The 17,456-nt window shown below is 35.6% G+C and overlaps 2 protein-coding genes across 2 annotated transcripts in view; both read right to left on the reverse strand.

Moving 5' to 3' along the window:
• LOC124641766 overlaps positions 1-17,456 on the reverse strand; it is a 69,446-nt gene that overhangs the window by 23,858 nt on the left and 28,132 nt on the right. The gene's annotated exons all lie outside the window — the stretch shown is intronic.
• On the reverse strand, positions 4,463-6,336 carry LOC124641768. The gene is made up of 2 exons (XM_047179962.1): positions 5,679-6,336; positions 4,463-4,588 (listed from the first exon to the last, which is right to left on the reverse strand). Exons 1-2 carry the CDS (start codon positions 6,256-6,258, stop codon positions 4,557-4,559), a joined length of 612 nt encoding a protein of 203 aa, XP_047035918.1. The 5' UTR covers positions 6,259-6,336; the 3' UTR covers positions 4,463-4,556.

Raw genomic sequence — 17,456 nt, forward strand, 5'->3', positions numbered from 1 at the left:
CTACACAATTATCTCTCTCTCTACATAGATATATTTTACCTTACACTATCACTAAAAAGCTTTTTTCGATCATTTCGCCACATCCTTCTCTACAGAGATAAGCCTGGTTACACATCCTGCTACACATAAATTAGTGGTTATCGCCACTTAACAGATTTACGGAGATTAATATCAAGTTTACGTAAACGACTCGAACTCAAATTTTGGTCCTTAGATATTGGGTCTTTCCAGCCGTTTCATGTTCAATTTCATATTGCTGACGATAATGCCATTAAATAGGATTTTTTAGGCTTTATGCACCCTCAATATTCTTATGACAAGCAATCCTGAAGTTACGGCCGAAAAGTATATGCAATTTGCATTTTCAAGCCAGGGCACTTGGATCCTTAAGACCTTGAAATAGGGACTAAATTTGATCAGCACAACTTCCAGACTATGCAAATCAAAGTCATATTCGACAGTCCTTTAGCTTCGTAATCTAATTTGCCGATCCTTGCAAACTGTATTTTTAAAGTGGAAAGGCTGTTCCTAAGGAAAATTCTTCGCAGTATAGCAAAATCGATTCACCATGGGTAAAAATATAATGAAACTAATAATGTATTAGTGAAATAGCGTGAAGATTTTAATAGTGTTTCATGTTTTATATAACAATATTAAAAAATACTAATAAGTACCCGTGTACATAAAATATTTATCGACACAATTCATGCAAGAATAATTATTATTATAGTTGGTATTTAAAATAATTACATTTATTTTAAAACAATGACAATAATAAGTCGTATATTATTTGATTCGTATTTCTAGCACAAAGAGTTAGAGAATGGGCGGATGACGACACAGCATACAAACAACAATAACTTGATTCCTAGGGCCTATAGTCTGAGAGATATATTAAATTCCAAAGACACAAGGACACTAGGGCCTATAGTCTTAACGTTATATTAAATTCCTAAGACATAAGAAAACGTCACTGTAATTTTATGCATGCTTTTATTTACGAAATAATATCGTCTATAAGTATTGTCATGCCCGCAGCATCATCACATCTTTACAAACAACCCCTATGATTAAGTATGTGTTTTATTTAAACGGTTGTTTAATGTTATTCATAAGAATATGCATTAAAATTATTTGTATAATGCCCGTTTTCACCAACAATGTCTTAACGTTTGCCTAACTAAGTGTCACTTAGAATAAGGGCTCCCCCAATAATAAAGGTTATAAGGGACACTTAAACTTCTGTGAAAAAGAAATTCGTATTCAGTGTTCTCTAAATGCTCTTAGGGGATCCCTAGATTTAGGTATTGGTTGGTGAAAATGAGCACCCAAAAGAGCACAGAAAATATTTCTTTTTAATATTTTAGAAGACAAAATAATAAAAAAATTACAATCGAATCGAGATAGAAATTAACAATTTCAACCAGTGCCCTAATATCGTGAACAAAGATAATTATTAAGAAAATGACGTTCCTGTTTACGGAACACGTCGACTCGGTCATACCATAACAGGGCGAAACGTACACAAAGACAGAAATAGTTACGTTCCTAGTCACCTTCTGTGCAATCAACATTCTGCGCAAGATTGCCATAATATTACACTGATTTAAGCGCTCAAACTGGTTGCAGATTATAATATTGCCTTTAAGAGGACGAATTGGAATTTTTGGCGCCAAGGATGTCAATTTTTCTCAGTAAATACAAAACGGATCAAAATACAACTTGGTTACCTGAAAGTTCATGATATAAGCCTTATTTTGTTAGTTGTAGAAACATGATTAGGTAACTTTTATAACAGAGAAAAATATATCAAACATACCTCTTTTTAAAAAGAGATTCACATATTATGGGCAAACGGGACCGATTTAAGCCTCTTAACTTTTTTAGTAGTTGAGTATATACATACTCTTTAAAATGGTAGTAGGAATTTTTATTAAATTATCATTTCTAAATATTAAAATTACAAAACCATTTTGTCGCTTACGACTTTTAGTTATAAGCTAGCGCGCGTATTGTTATCCTCGCCCCGCTCAGACGCTCCGACCCCTTTTGGCGCCTTAGATGCGCGTGCCGGTTATGGAATTATTGTTGACCACTTCCTCGCCTTAATGTTGCATTTTATAATAAATCTAGATCTTGACAAGTGACAATCGGTTGATACAATATTACGGAAATTATGATTGACGCTAATGATTCTATGTCGTTTGATTTTGATTGATTGGGCGATAAAACAAAAACTGGTGCTAATCTGACAAATAAAGAAAATGATATACATAGCTACTGTCCTGTATCAACAAATCTATAGAAATAATGGTTGTTAACTAAAAGATACTTAAACGGCAAAACACTGATAGCACGCGAAGGACAATAAAATCGCAACAAACATCAATAAAAATCATTTTAGAGACACATCAATGGATTTTACTGCACAAATACTGAATTGAGTGGCACCGCCCCCGCCGCTTTTCAATGACATGATGATCATAGTCCACAATATCAAGTTAAATGATTTTCCAGTTACATTAGAATCGGAAACATATAATACTAGCCGTTTTCCCGCGGTTTCACCCGCGTCCCGTGGGAGCTACTGCCCGCATAGGGGTAAAATATAGCCTATGTTACTCGCAGATAATATAGCTTTCTAATGGTGAAAGAATATTTAAAATCGGACCAGTAGTTTTTGAATTTATCCATTACAACCAAACAAACAAACAAACAAAGTTTACCTCTTTATAATATTAGTAGGTATAGACAGTATAGACTATAATGTTGTCAAACTTTCTGTTTCAGACCCTTAAGAAAGCTTCGACAAGGACCAAATTATACCGCTTATTTTTGCAAAAGATGAACACCAGCAAATCTATGAAGGATGATGCACATTATGTTCGTGTACTGCTATTTTTTTTGAAACCGGCCGGCACCTTGAAAAACGGATCATTGAACACCCTTTCAAGCAAGAATAAAAATAAATAAAATAAATTTATTAAAAACACATAGTTCAACATGTACAAATACAAATAGCTCATTGTAATGGCAGAGACTCGTTGTAAGAGACTGAACTAACCTATTTTGGTCAATCTTTGCAGAGTTTGAAATAAAATACACTGACAGATTTCTAGAAAATGATTCTATCACTATTAATGAAATGTTTACGTGCTTCAAGTGTAGCATCTATTATCTCCGAAGTCGCATCTATATCTTGCTGCTACTCACTGGAAAGGATCGGTGTATTTTTAGACAGGATCTACACAACCCTCCACACTAAAACTATATTTACAAAATGACAGCCGTTCCTTGAATACGCGAAATTAATGACAGTTGTTCCGCCGCGTTTAGTTTTCATGTAGTAAATCATAACAAACATGGATTCTAGCTGTTAACTCTCACTTCTTAGCTTAAAAGCAATTTAGTGCTACATACAAATCTGTGGTAGCTTTCACACGATGTTATTATAGATAGTGAGTTTTCGACACAAAAGCATTTTCGCTAATTTTCAACCTTGCTTTGCAAAGTTCGTGATTTTGCAAGATGGAAGATGTATTTTGTCTGTTAGAACTTTACTTTAGAAGTAGGAAGCTTTGTATAATTTAAAAAACGTCAATGTTGGCGTCATTGCATCGCCAAGTGGAACAAAAAGAACCCAAACGAGTCATTTCCTACAGCTAACGTAACATTATTTAGGCAAGAAAGGGTGATAGCCCTAATGGTTACGAACCTAACATTTTAACCTGATCGCCAGACTAAAACCATCGACCTATATTAGCAAGAATAAGCCCAACTTCCGTTGTTATAACCCTCATTCTAAATCATAAACAAATCTCGAATGTTATAGGATAAATTTACGCATGCATGTAGTAATAATTAGTATGTTCAGAATTGGCTAGCGTATCCAAAGATTAACATCAACGCACTTCCGTTGTACATGAGTCATTGTTAACGGAAATCGCGGAAGACTAAAAGTTCGGAGTAGCTATCGTGAATACTAAGATATTAAAATCTCAAGTATTTGTACAGTAATCGAATTTATTTATTTATTTATTTCATTTAATCTTACAAGCTAACAGATGATACATCCAAAACGCTTATAAGACTAAACATCGGCAGGTATTACACAACCTCGTCATTATGTAGGTAGTAGTAGAATTAGTAGGTACACACATTACATTACATTATTACACACATTATATTGTCAGGAATGGTCATGGTAATACTAATTAACATAAATAATAATAATAAAAAAACAATCTGAGTCCATAAATAACATTAATATTAAAATAAAATACCAATAATAATAAAAAATAATTAAAGCAATACGCAACTGTCAATTATAATAATTAATTATGAAATAAATTTATGGAAACTTGATGGCTAGCAGTTATTTAGAATTCTTTTAAATTCTTTATACAAATGTCCTAATTCATCGGCAAATAAGTCTAAATCATGGTGCTGTGCAAGTATGTCCCCAATAATGCGGAGTGCGCGGTTGGTGGGCGCTTGCCGAGCGCGCTCGGTGCGTGCGCGGGGGGGCTCCAGCAGTCGCGGGCGGCGCCGCGGCGCTACCTGTCCCTGCGAGTTTGCTGACACGTTCCTAGGGACCAAGATACGGACACGCTCTAGTATTTGTGGACTATCGATCTTGTTGTGAATTATGGACAGATATTGCATGACCTGAGACATTGCCCTTCTGAATTTCAACGTTTCAATGTCCACCATGCCAGATACGAATAAGGAAGGGTACAAGTAGGGATAGTATAAATATTGTTTCTTATACATCCATCGAGCAAATTTGCGTTGTATTTTTTCAATAATTAGCACGTATTTCTCTTCGTAAGGATTCCAGACAACAGCACCGTACTCGAGTTTACTGCGCACATAAGCATTGTATAATACTTTTGCCACCCGTGTATTATCAAACTGTGACGCAGTCCTTATGACGAACCCTAACATTCTGTGCGCTGACTTACAAATATTGTTGATGTGCTTGTGAAAGTCTAATTTGCAATCTAATAGTAACCCTAAGTCCCTAATCTCTTTAACTCTTTCCAAAGGAGCGTCAGTCAACTTATAATTAACAATAATGGGCTGTGATTTTCGCGTGAACGTTATTGTTTTACATTTGAGATTATTGAACGGAAGGTGGTTTTCTTGGCTCCATATAAACACAGCATCAATATCTCTCTGTAATGTCATGGCGTCAGCGTCAGTTCCAATACCCAGAGTCAGTTTCAGGTCATCCGCAAATAAGAGACACTGTGATGTCAACACAACATCTGGCAGATCGTTGATAAATATCCCGAATAGCAAAGGTCCTAACGTACTACCTTGACTTACTCCTGACCTAGTAAAGTATTCTCCAGAATTATATCCACTGAGCCGCACATATTGACGTCGATTGTTAAGGTAACAGGAAAAAAAATTTAGAAGTTTTGGTACGAATCCAACAATAGCCAACTTTTTCATTAGGATATCATTATCTACTAGGTCGAAGGCTTTTTGGAAGTCAAAGTAAGCCGCATCAACTTGTCTTCGCTTATCCATTTGGGAGCAGATATAGTCTACATGTGCGACCAAGTTAGTGGTGGTTGAGCGAGCTGTACGAAACCCATGCTGACTATTATGCAAAAGGTGACAGATTTGACCTTTGATGGAATCACTTAGAATTGCTTCAAAGATCTTACCAAAAACGGATAGAACAGCAATAGGTCTGAACGAAGTAACATTTGCGCCTCCGTCACCTTTAGGAACAGGAGTGACTCGAGATAACTTCCAGCTCTCAGGATATCTTGACTGGGTCAATGAAAGATTAAACAAATACAGAAGAGGCCGCCCAAGAACTGCTATACAGTCTTTAACTAAGAAGACAGGAATGCCATCCGGCCCACCAGCTGATCGTGACTTGAGGCGTCTCACTGCCTTCTTCAGATCGTTTTCATCGACTGTCGTGATGGAAACAGGGGCCACATCCCGGTGTTTATCCGCATACGCAGCTTTTGCAGCAGTTTGCGGGTTTAGGTAAGGTTTCTCTGCATGAAAAACGGACGCAAAATATTTAGCAAAAGCATCGGCTGCGGCTTGATCTGTCACTTCAGTATTATCATACATATATGTATCTATATACCTTCTATTGTTTTTCTTCTCCTTTACATATTTCCAGAACTGCTCAGGATCGTCAATGATGTTTTTTTGTAGTACAGTCATATATTTCCGGTATTCGGAATCAATCAGTTTCTTAACTTTCTCTCTATAATATATAAACATAGCCTTATTAAATTCTTTGCCGTCTTTTTTGAATTGCTTATGATGAAAGTGTTTGTTTTTAATGGTTTTTATTATTTCTACGTTGTACCATTTTGGATATATGTATCGCTGATTGTTCGACAGTTGGTTTTTAATAGGCACAAACAAATTTATAATTTCGTATAGCTTATCGTAAAACAGCTGTACAGCACAGTTAATATCGCTTACTGTAAACAAATCAGACCAGTCTATTTCATTTAAAGCCCTATATAGACCCTGAAAATCTGCCTTACGCCAGTTCCAATCTATATTGGTATTAGAGCGAGGTGTCACTTGTTTTAGAGATGACACCCCCGACACCGTCCGAAAACCCGGAAATGTAATATTTATATCGAGCATAGGATGGTACTGATCGATATTTACCAAAGGATCTTCACTGAGAGATACCACTATCTGTTTAGGTTCAAAGTTGCCCAGCACCAGATCTAGCATACCACCGCGATTATTTAAGACTGTATTGTATTGCGTAAGTGAGCAGAATTCACAAAAAAGGTCAAAAGAAGTCTTTATATTGGTACTGCAAGAGTTTAAATTAAAGTCACCTAGGATTAGAACATTCATGTCGGGGTGAGTACATATCACATATTCTATACATGTCAACACATTCAAATATTGCTCATCCTTATAATTTGGTGGCAGATATACAACACAACATAAAATTTTTACATTTTTAAATGTCACAATAGCAAATATTAATTCTTTGTCATCAGTCATATTAACAATATCCGTAACCATTTTAACATTATAACGATCACGAATAGCGAGCAAGACTCCTCCCCATCCACAATCCCCTGGTCTATCTTTACGAACCACATGAAAACCTGATGGAAAGAGTTCACCATCAGCCACTGAACTCGTAAGAAAGGTCTCAGTTAATGCTATCATATCATATTCACTTGCCATAACACTATTAAGGAACATATTCGTTTTTGTTCTTAGGCCACGAACATTTTGGTAGCATATTTGCAGTTCATGGGCTCGCGGTTGACGCTTATTTGTTACTGTCTTTGGCACGAAAGTTCTGCCGCCATGGCTTAATGCAAATGTCTTCAGCCCAGTTTTCAGTTGACATTATATTTTCGATGCCCATGTCCGAAGAACTGCTGGTCCGATTTGTCAATTCTTTCAGTGTTAGATAGCTCATTTATTGTGGAGGTATGCTTCTATATCCTATAGGCTTCTTTTTTTCCTGGTTCCTGGTTACTGGCGGGCAAAAAGTATCAACAGGACACGGATGAAACCGCTGACGGAAACTAGTCTTGTTAATAAATATTATTATGATATGCGATTTCATTCCGTTTCTATCTGTGTAACCTTATTTGCATGTATTTACATATGTATTCAGATTATTGTATTTTATTTCAAATATTGAATCATTCATGAGTAGGTATAACATTGAAAATTGATTCGGTAATATATGAATGAATTGGTCTATTGCCAAATTGAGAAGGCACCCTTATATAGGATTTAGTAAAGCTCGTAAAAATATAGATAGAAGAAATAAAAAACCATATTAGGTCTCGTCAATAGGTTTAATAAAGACATCTAAAAATATCTATGGTCTTTTTTTTAATTCGTGTTATCCTATTTCGTTTAGTCTTCAGTGACGAATTCTAGTCTATTTCCAGCTTGGAACGTTTCAAAAATACAATATTTTATAACTTCTATCATACCCTGTCCTAACCGCAATAATTTTGGGTTAAGATTATTCAGTGCATTTGCATAGTGCAATAACAAATTCTAAGAAACGAAGTATGACTTATTATGAGTAACAGGAAACTTGCATAAGCGGTTGTGTACAAGTATGACTATTAGTGCATTTTAATAAAAATAAATTAAAGAACTTTATGCTCTATGGTTTGTGACATACAACCTCCTTCATCGATTCACTATGACAGTTTCACAGATAAATAATTCCCGCCAAAATGCTAAAGATTTCTTAATCCTCTTTGGTAAACGATCAATCGGCAAGTACGGGCATTGAATATGAATAGTGGTCCATAAAACCTGCACGACCCATTGGTCCCATAAAATAGACTCTGACTTCCTTTGCAGCTCGCACGTAAATCTTTGCCTTCAATTGCCATATCCCATACTTTATGGCTAAAGTTTATTAGAAACGGTGTTTTATATCTCATGGTAATAGAACCTTATATTGTAGATCAATTTTCAAACGATTTATTTACAGAAAAATTAACACCTCATCCGACATATTTTTATTTTTTGTATCTGTTTACCATAGGTCGGAAATACCGCGAGGCTCCGAAAAGCATTCAAGGGTTACTTTACATAATTACATGCACCCGTCCGTAACCCTCCAATGCAGTTGTGTGACGCGAAACGCCCATTGTCCCGGACTTTTGACAGCCAGCCAACCTTAACAGCCTTTGCCAAATACACCTGGTGCAAACGATTATGAACTTTGTATCAGTGCAATAGAGATGAAGGTGAGTGAAGAATCAATGTTGTCAGGGTGTCGTCCGATAGGTCAGTGACATGCGACTTTTAGAACTCTATTCATATGCGTCGCTCTGTAAACAGACTGACACAGAGACTGATATCGTTGTAGTAAACTAGAGTAGTGATAACCAATTTGTATACTTAGTACACAATTTGTATATTGAATAATTACTGTCGCGAATATTGACAAGTAATTAGATTACCTAATTAAATGTTGATATAATTTGAACGTTCACAACGTACTAGATCTTTTAATAACATAGAATAGCAAGTAATATATTAAAAAGTAATACGTTTACTGCAGTAACATAACATAAACCATAGACAACGGTCATAACCAAATGTAATGAGAATCCATGCAAAGCAAACAAAACGCATCTTTAAAAACAAACAACGTCTATGTTTGGACTTTTCAAATGTCGAATGGAACACGTGATATTTTTTTCAATAACCCCGCCTCACCCTGTGCCTTAAAAAAATAAAATATCAAATGCGTTCGCGCCTTTTTTAACTTTTTTACGCTCGATGACGCACGGTCTGTGAACTTCCTTCCATTGTGAGAATAATCTGAAGCCGGTTCGAGCTCGGCCTAATACGGTAGTCAAAAAAATAAGTGACAACCTATTTGTGGCTTGTGCAAGTCGCTCGATGCATCTAAGCTTGTATCCTTGAGGGTTTCATATGAAACTTTTAGATGTTACTTAAAACAGTTTTGTGTTTGAAATAGACGTTAGTAACAATAATTTAATTATTTTGATAGTATTACATTGTAGTAATAATTAACGTTAAGCAATTTATGAAATACAAAGTTTTTAATAAAAATGTTTTATGTTTTTCATTTATATTAATGCCAGCACAAAATGTAGCCACTCTGGACTTTAGCAACAAAGTTTCAGTACCAATTAATTGTCATGTAGGCAATATTTTTTCACATACATTGTCAGCAAAATGGTGTCATTTATATAATGGTGTAATTAAAAGTGTACATTCACGCAACAACTCATAATGAGTACCTTTGGGAGTTGACATTTTTAATTACATATTTAATACAGGCATTAATATTATAGCGGACGCTGGTGATGCCTATCCAAGTAAGTAAGTATACTGAGAAAAGGGATTGAATACTGAGAAAATCAATTTGAAGGTTCAATAAGGTTAATATTTGATTAAAGCCCTGCTAAAGTTACTGCTATCATTAGCCTTAAAACCAAGCAATATAATCCTGTTATTATCACAAAACAGGACCACAGCTATAGGTCTTTACGTAATACGAGAGAAAGTGAACCCGCCGACTGGACGACCTTGCCAATAATTAACGAGTAGCGAAAAAAACTTAAATGTGGTAATAACGTTCTGCATTACAAATTAAGATCGGGTTCAGTTTTTTAATGTGAGTAAGTATTCATTATTCTATTTATATTATCATTCATTATTTTGTATAATTATGACGTTGTTTATAATTGCTGTCAAAATTAACAGCGCGGAAATAAGGACCAATTACTATAAAGTTACTATTTGTGTTATTTGCTGCCGGATTGTTCAAAAAAGTTACCGCGGCCCTGGTACACAAAGGGCTCCAGAAGAAACATGGTGGTGGCGTTTAGTCAGCAAGAGTCTGACAGAGTCTGCTCAGGCTCACCAACGGCGGAAGGGGTCGTTTGAATTCTCAAGAAGATTTTTATAATTAGTGTATTGAATCGCTGTAGAATGCAGTTATGACGAAACATTACCAAAACAATTCCATTCAATGTCAAGATTTTGCAACAGAAACTTGAATGATCCAAAAACGATAAATACTTAATTTAATCGATTTTTATGCCCATTTTTTCCTGTCACACGCAACAAGTACAAGGCCTACAAACAATGGGCAAAAGAGACCTGACGAAATGCGTTTCAGTCATTGACGTTTATTTCCGAACGTATAATGCACCTGTCAGACGAACAAATGCAGGTTTGCGTTCGGATATCACGAGGAGTGTGTGACAACTGGGCGTATTAAATCGATTCTCGATGCTAATTCGATTATGTATAGGCTTCACGATTTCGCTGGATCGTGTCGCTGCCAGTATTGTTTAAAAATGAGACTGTATAATATAATCCAATGTCTCGGTCACGTTTGCTAATCGATAAAGGTTCGATTCTTTAATAAGCACTAAGTAATTATAGGACACTTAATAATTAATTCCTTCGCTGCAATTGTGAATTATTTAACGGTTAGAGGTGTTACTTAAGAAAGCATAAATGAAAACTAGAGCATATTCGAAATTATATGAAAACTGCCCTGAATAGAAATTACATTAGTACTCTTTCTCTAGATATCTTATCATGAATGAATCTGGATTGCCACCTAGTGAGATTGAGAAGTGGTTTTGCTTTCCTTTGAAAAAAAAACTTTAGTTAGACATGACAATTATTGATTGATAACTTATCAATGCAATCGTTAGGGTCCATTTAATTTCTTGTGTCAGAAAACTTAGCTGTTAGCTCCACATTCTCTAAACAGCCTTTCACGTCCTTTAATACTGTATCTGACTATGGTAGCAAGAAATCATTCTTATGGATGTCAAGAAATATTATTACTCTCACTAAAATCACCTTTCAGCTTCTTTGTAATGGCCAAGTAAGGGTATCCCATTGGAAAATCTAGTCATCTATTTGATCATCCCAGTTTTGTTGACCTAAATCAAGTCATGGATTTGTCACGTTTAAATGAGAAATGAAGGTGATATATTGGTCATCGGTGTCATTAGTTCCGTTTTACGTAGTTTGATAGACATGAGTCATAGGTACAAATCTTATGTGTACAAAGAATACTTCAGGTAAACAAAATTAGTAGAATTGCACAATCATGGATGAATGTAACAATGATCATTGATCAAGTGTTTGTATCTCGCATACAACTCATTTGATAAACTATACCATCGACAACAACGCAATAATTTGGCGCCAAATTCCACGTCAATGTCAACAAGACAGTTCTTATTTCTCAGTAAATTGTAAAGCTATTTAAAGATGACTATCAACAAACAAATTAACACCTGTATCTGATAAACACGTTGAGCAATATTTTATGAATGGATGACTCACTAGTTTTCCCGCCATCATTTTATACGTAGCAGTTGTTTTTTTTTCTAACATGTGACAAAGGCATTAGGTCGTTATGCAAGTGAATAGAGTTTATTACGTTAAGCGACCTTCTTTTGTTATGCAGCTTAATGCGATGTAATTTAGTGTGAGAGTCAACAAGTTATGCGGTTAAAGCCAGATAAACTGATTTTACTCTTCATAGACTAATTATATCTCCGATATATTCTTACAGCATGGAATAGCACATTTAGGGGAAAAGTTTTCGTTGAAACAATAGATACATATTCTCCATATAGACAGACAAAATACTTTATAAAAACTAGGAAAACCACTGAAGGCTTAATGAAGACTTATGGGAATCCCAAAGCGAAAATTATTGACCTACCAGCGAAAATGGGTTTACAGCCTGTAAACAAGCTCATAAAAACAATAGGCCTATGTCCCACTTACTGAATACTTCACACAACATGAATTGATGGTCCATTAATAGCCCATTATTTAATTAAACCAGCTGATAAGAACGACATACGTTAAACGAGTTCCGATTCCGCAACAGGTAAAATACAGGCTACTAGGAAACTGTGAATCAGTTTTATAACGGTCATTTATGTTGAAATTAATTAAGTTGTATGTACTTAGCTTTACAATAGCATACTTTGAACACTTGTTAATTTATAGCTGCCGGGTAAGCAGGAAATGCGATCGTTTAATACTGTTAGGCTAACAAGTTGACAACTTAATGTTGATTCAGAAGCAGATAGTTTGAAAAACGATGTTTTACTTCAATTACCAGCTAGAAGAAAAATATAGCGAAATACAGAACTACAAATCTATAGAAAAACCAGATATCCACCAGTATGATGCAAAACCAATTATTTGTGTTCTTTTGTACAATCGTGATATTTCTTGTTACGTGTTTTTATACTCAAGTTCAGCATGACTCATTCTCACCCATACAAATAAATAAGAACAACAATGTATACTGATTTATCACAAACCGAAACACTAGCATTGTTCTCATGTTATCACGGGTTATCGAGCACAGCGTTATGTATCATTTGTTCATTTAATTAGCAAATAAAGAAACTAATTGTTTTTATAAACATCGCTAATTTCCTTGTTTTAGTTTTATCGCTTTTTTTTAAGGTTCTAATAAAGATAACCTTTTGATCTCGTTTGCATGTTTGTTTTTAGAAGCGTCTATCTTCGTTGAATACTTACTGTAAAATATGGACCTCTTTCTTAAAGCGAAACAAACCTCTATGTTGTCTACGTCTCCATAACCATACTTCACACATTACTGTTTCAACGTCCCTACCTCACTTATTACTTACGTCAACTTGAACGAAACGTAAGTGCCCACATGCAGTGAAAAATATTAACCATAAAAATTTGTATCTTATTACAACCCATCGTTTACGAATATAAGACGCATAATAAGCCTACAGATGACCAATCGACATAATATACCAAAAAGAAGAAGCCAATAAGCATACATCTCTTAAGATCATGAATATACCTCTAGATCTTCATTCCAAGTTGTATCTTAACAAACTAGACCAGGCCAACACGACTGATAACCCAGTTGGAGCCATGAATTTCCTCGGCCCCGTTACACAAAGCCACCTGTCAACATTCGGCGCACGTCTGCTTACAAACAGTGAATGAATCAGCCAGTCATGGCAGAGATTCTCAACATAGTTTTATCTTAGAACTTTATATTTTTACCGTATATCTTAGAACACGGAACTTTCAACCTCTAAACTAAACCCTCAGATTACACTAGTTTACAAAATCAAACTTTTTGCCTGTTGCCGTGGATTTAATGGTTGGTAACATTCACTTATGTTTAGTTTTTATTAATTACACCCGCAAAAATTTTTTTGTAGCTCGACTTTACTTGTTATTGACTTTCTCTTTTCTGAACCTTTTTCAGTCGCTAAAGTACGTATTTTAGTGTAATTATACAAATATGTGAAGTTTTTACAACATGAGTAGTTCAAGGAGGCGTTGTTTGAACAATCCAAACCATGTTTGTTACTTATGTGGAAAATATGTGTTTGAGAAGAGTAGAAATGTCATCAGAGACGCTTAAAAATACTTATTTTTTATATTTTGGAATGTTGTTGGATAAAAATGACAAATCTTGGGCTCCTGATCGTGTTTGTAAATCGTGCGTTGAATACTTAAGATTATGGAAAAGTGGTAAAAGAAGTACTTTTAAACTTAAAACACGAACTATTTGGAAATAATCGAAAAATCATCTCGACGACTCTTACTTTTGTAGCGTGAACATAAACAGCTTAAACACCAAAAATCGAGCTAAATGGCAAAACCGAAGTAGTACATGTGTTCAGCTTCCAGTGCAGCATTCACCTGAACTTTCAGAGAATAAAAATTATATTGAATTTTGAAAAATTATAATGAAAATTATGTTGAACTTGTCGAAGACCTGCTCTTACAATTAAGAGATATGGGATGCAATTTGAGCATAAACTCACTTCCTCTTCAGTCATCTGGACAGATTTCCGGAAAATTTAGGAGATATGAGCGAAGAGCAGGGAGAACGTACCTATGCATCAAGATTAACGTGTCATGGAAGAACGTTATCAGGGTTTCTGGGATTTAAATGATGTCTGACTATTGCTGGTCTCTGATACGCCATTTCCCAAAGTCTACACATAAGAGAAGAGCTTTAAAGTCAAGTTTTTTGGAACTTAACAATTAATATAATTTTTAAACAAATATTCTTTAAGGTAAATACACGTTTTTTCTCTTTAAACCGCACTTAGCTGTATCTCAAAAACTAGAGCTGATAAAAAAAAACTACTAATAGTTTCAAATATGGTTAAATATGAGTAGTCAACAACAGCTTAAAAAATCCCGGCAACAAATGTACTGTAAACTAGTGTTATTGATCACATGAGGTGAAAATATAACATATTAGTTTGTCGACAGTAAACGATTGTATCCAGTCTTAACGATCATTGGCACAAGTCTGTCAAAAAATAGCAATGCCTGTACCCTGTTTCCTGGTATCGAGGTGACCACTTACTGTCATAGGTATAGACTGGATACCTCTCGATGGTAACGAGTTATTGTTTCAAGAAGTATTGTATGTTGAGCATCACTGAATTAATGAATCAATGGAGATCGCAGGATGTGCGTAGGTGGCGCTTACAATCAACGCGGTGGCGTTTCGCAAGGAACGATTCATTGATATTTCATTGCACTTTACAAAATTGGTGCTTTAGATACTTTTCGGCGGAAAACAACTTTGAAACACATTAAATAAAATTGTAGGTAACTCATGTGCACGGCATTACAAGTCGGTGTCTCGAGGTTACTGCCTGTCTTTATTTTACCATTGACTCTTCACAAAAAAACTCTCTTGTTTAGAATTCCACTTTTAAGAAAGGTCCCGAATCCGAGGGTGCCTTTTTGAAACTTGAAGAGTTGGCAGCGAAAGTCGTAAGAATTAAGACTTAGGGCATTCTTGCATTACCAAGGACATCCACTTCTTTCTTAAAAATCTTAGACCGATAACCCTGTTGAATTAAGCCAAGGAGCAGACAGAAGATTTCTGCGATGCAGCCCACGTCACCCACATGTCGCCAATCATGACATCACCTCTAATGATCCTCTCTACAACATCATCCTTTAACGCTGTTTCTAAAAATACTCCACTCCCTTCTTTGTTTTACCAGTTATTACTTCATCTATATTCAGGCTATAGTCAATGAACAATTTCGCGATATCTGGTCTTGCGAAATTCTCACTATCACGGCCCACTAAAGGGAAAGCCGGTCGCAAAAACAGTCGCCCTCGAAACTGAATCGTATAAGCCTTTGTATACGGCGAATTGATTCTATAGTACGCTATCGGAGACAAAAAACTAGGTAATGGAAGTAGGTGACTCGATTTTGTTCTACAATCTTGATAGATTCTTAAGATTTGGAGCATTTATTTCCTTTAGAGATGTTGATTCAACTTCTTTGACAGTTAATGTATTTCGCTTTGTTTTAAACCAAATGGCTGACACATGTGACAAGTATTGATGATTAGAGTCTTTGTAATAAATTGCCTCTACATCAAATTACATCTGAAGGCCAAGAGTTTGCAGATGATAAGCATAAATATCTTGAACTAAATCATCTTTATGGGCAAAAGAGCAGACAGCTAAATGATGTATATGGCTTCCAGTCTAGAATATTTGCACCGCAGGAAGTTTAGCCAAAAAAAACTCAGCCTTCTTAATCGGCAAATGGGAATCCCTCAAACTTGAAAGAATGAAACTGATTTGAAGCAAAGAGAAATAAACTACTCTCACCCAGGTTCTACACACCATGGTTCATATAGACGTTTTCCCATGCACCGTATCATCGCACCGTGACAAGAGTGCGTAACCAGCCCTATCGAGAAAACAAGCACATCCAACTATACTCGAGACTGTTTGATTCAACGCCACTTTTAACTGTAACTACATCGCGAATGCAACTAATTGTGGACAACATTAAGCCCTGTATGACTACACACACCATGACGTATCAAAAGCAAATCTCCTCAAAAGACAGTAAGGTTGATATTACATTGTTCGTGATGGCAGATATGACGTTACAGCGATCCTGATCCAGTCGTGAGTCAGCGTTCAATACGACTAGACGCAAGTTCTTGACCTCCCGTTATTATTCGTGGTTTCAAGTAACAGCTGTTTGAGACAATTTCATTTTAATATTATTTATGACTGGTGTTGATAATGATCGTGTTGCAAAATAGAGTATTAAAGGTTTATCCTGGCAGGCGGTGGTTACAACGTATGTAGACGATATTAAGATTCTCGCAGGATAAGACTCGGTAGACATTACAGAATAAAGGACACTCATTGGCTAGACACTTTATGAACTACAGACTGAAATGGTTGGTCAGACCGGTTGGCAATACATGCCTATTTAATTTTTACGATGACATTATTGATGGCGACTGGTCGCGAACAGGCAAGAGCTTACAGATTTAAAAACAAACCGCATTCTTTCACCCAATAAGGAAAAGATTCCCGGTACTGTTCTTGCGTTTTCATTCCAATATGATTGTAGAAAAATTGCAAGTCTGCTGTAGATAAAACAAAATTAGCTACGTTACCAGTTTCAAGTTACGGGACTATAATAATGCTGTCATTCTGATCTAGATTTTCACACTATCTACCGGCTGCATTTTTGTAAGTGACCGTTTAAAATCCGGTTCACATAACTCCACAGAAATTAGTATTCTCACATCATTCAACGAAAACTAGATCTTGGGACTTGAGTGAAACGTTAGCTATTTAGATTAAGTCCTTGTGTTACAAACATATCATTGGCATTTGAAAAGATAGGACGTGTTTATTTACACGAATGTAGAACATAGCTGTGAAGTAGAAAAGATGATATCTAAAAACTGGATTGTTCATTGTATGTAATACTCATAACATAGAAGATAGAAAATCTGTATTGCACTCTATAGATAAACCTTTACATTCATCAATCAGACAATTGATCACTGAACCATCAGACAGAAGATATACTTACAGCACAAAAGTATTTAAGCAATACAGGCAAAGACACAGTTCCGTCAAG

Source organism: Helicoverpa zea, chromosome 23, assembly GCF_022581195.2.
Source record: "Helicoverpa zea isolate HzStark_Cry1AcR chromosome 23, ilHelZeax1.1, whole genome shotgun sequence".
In the NCBI taxonomy this organism is placed as follows: Eukaryota; Metazoa; Arthropoda; class Insecta; order Lepidoptera; family Noctuidae; genus Helicoverpa; species Helicoverpa zea.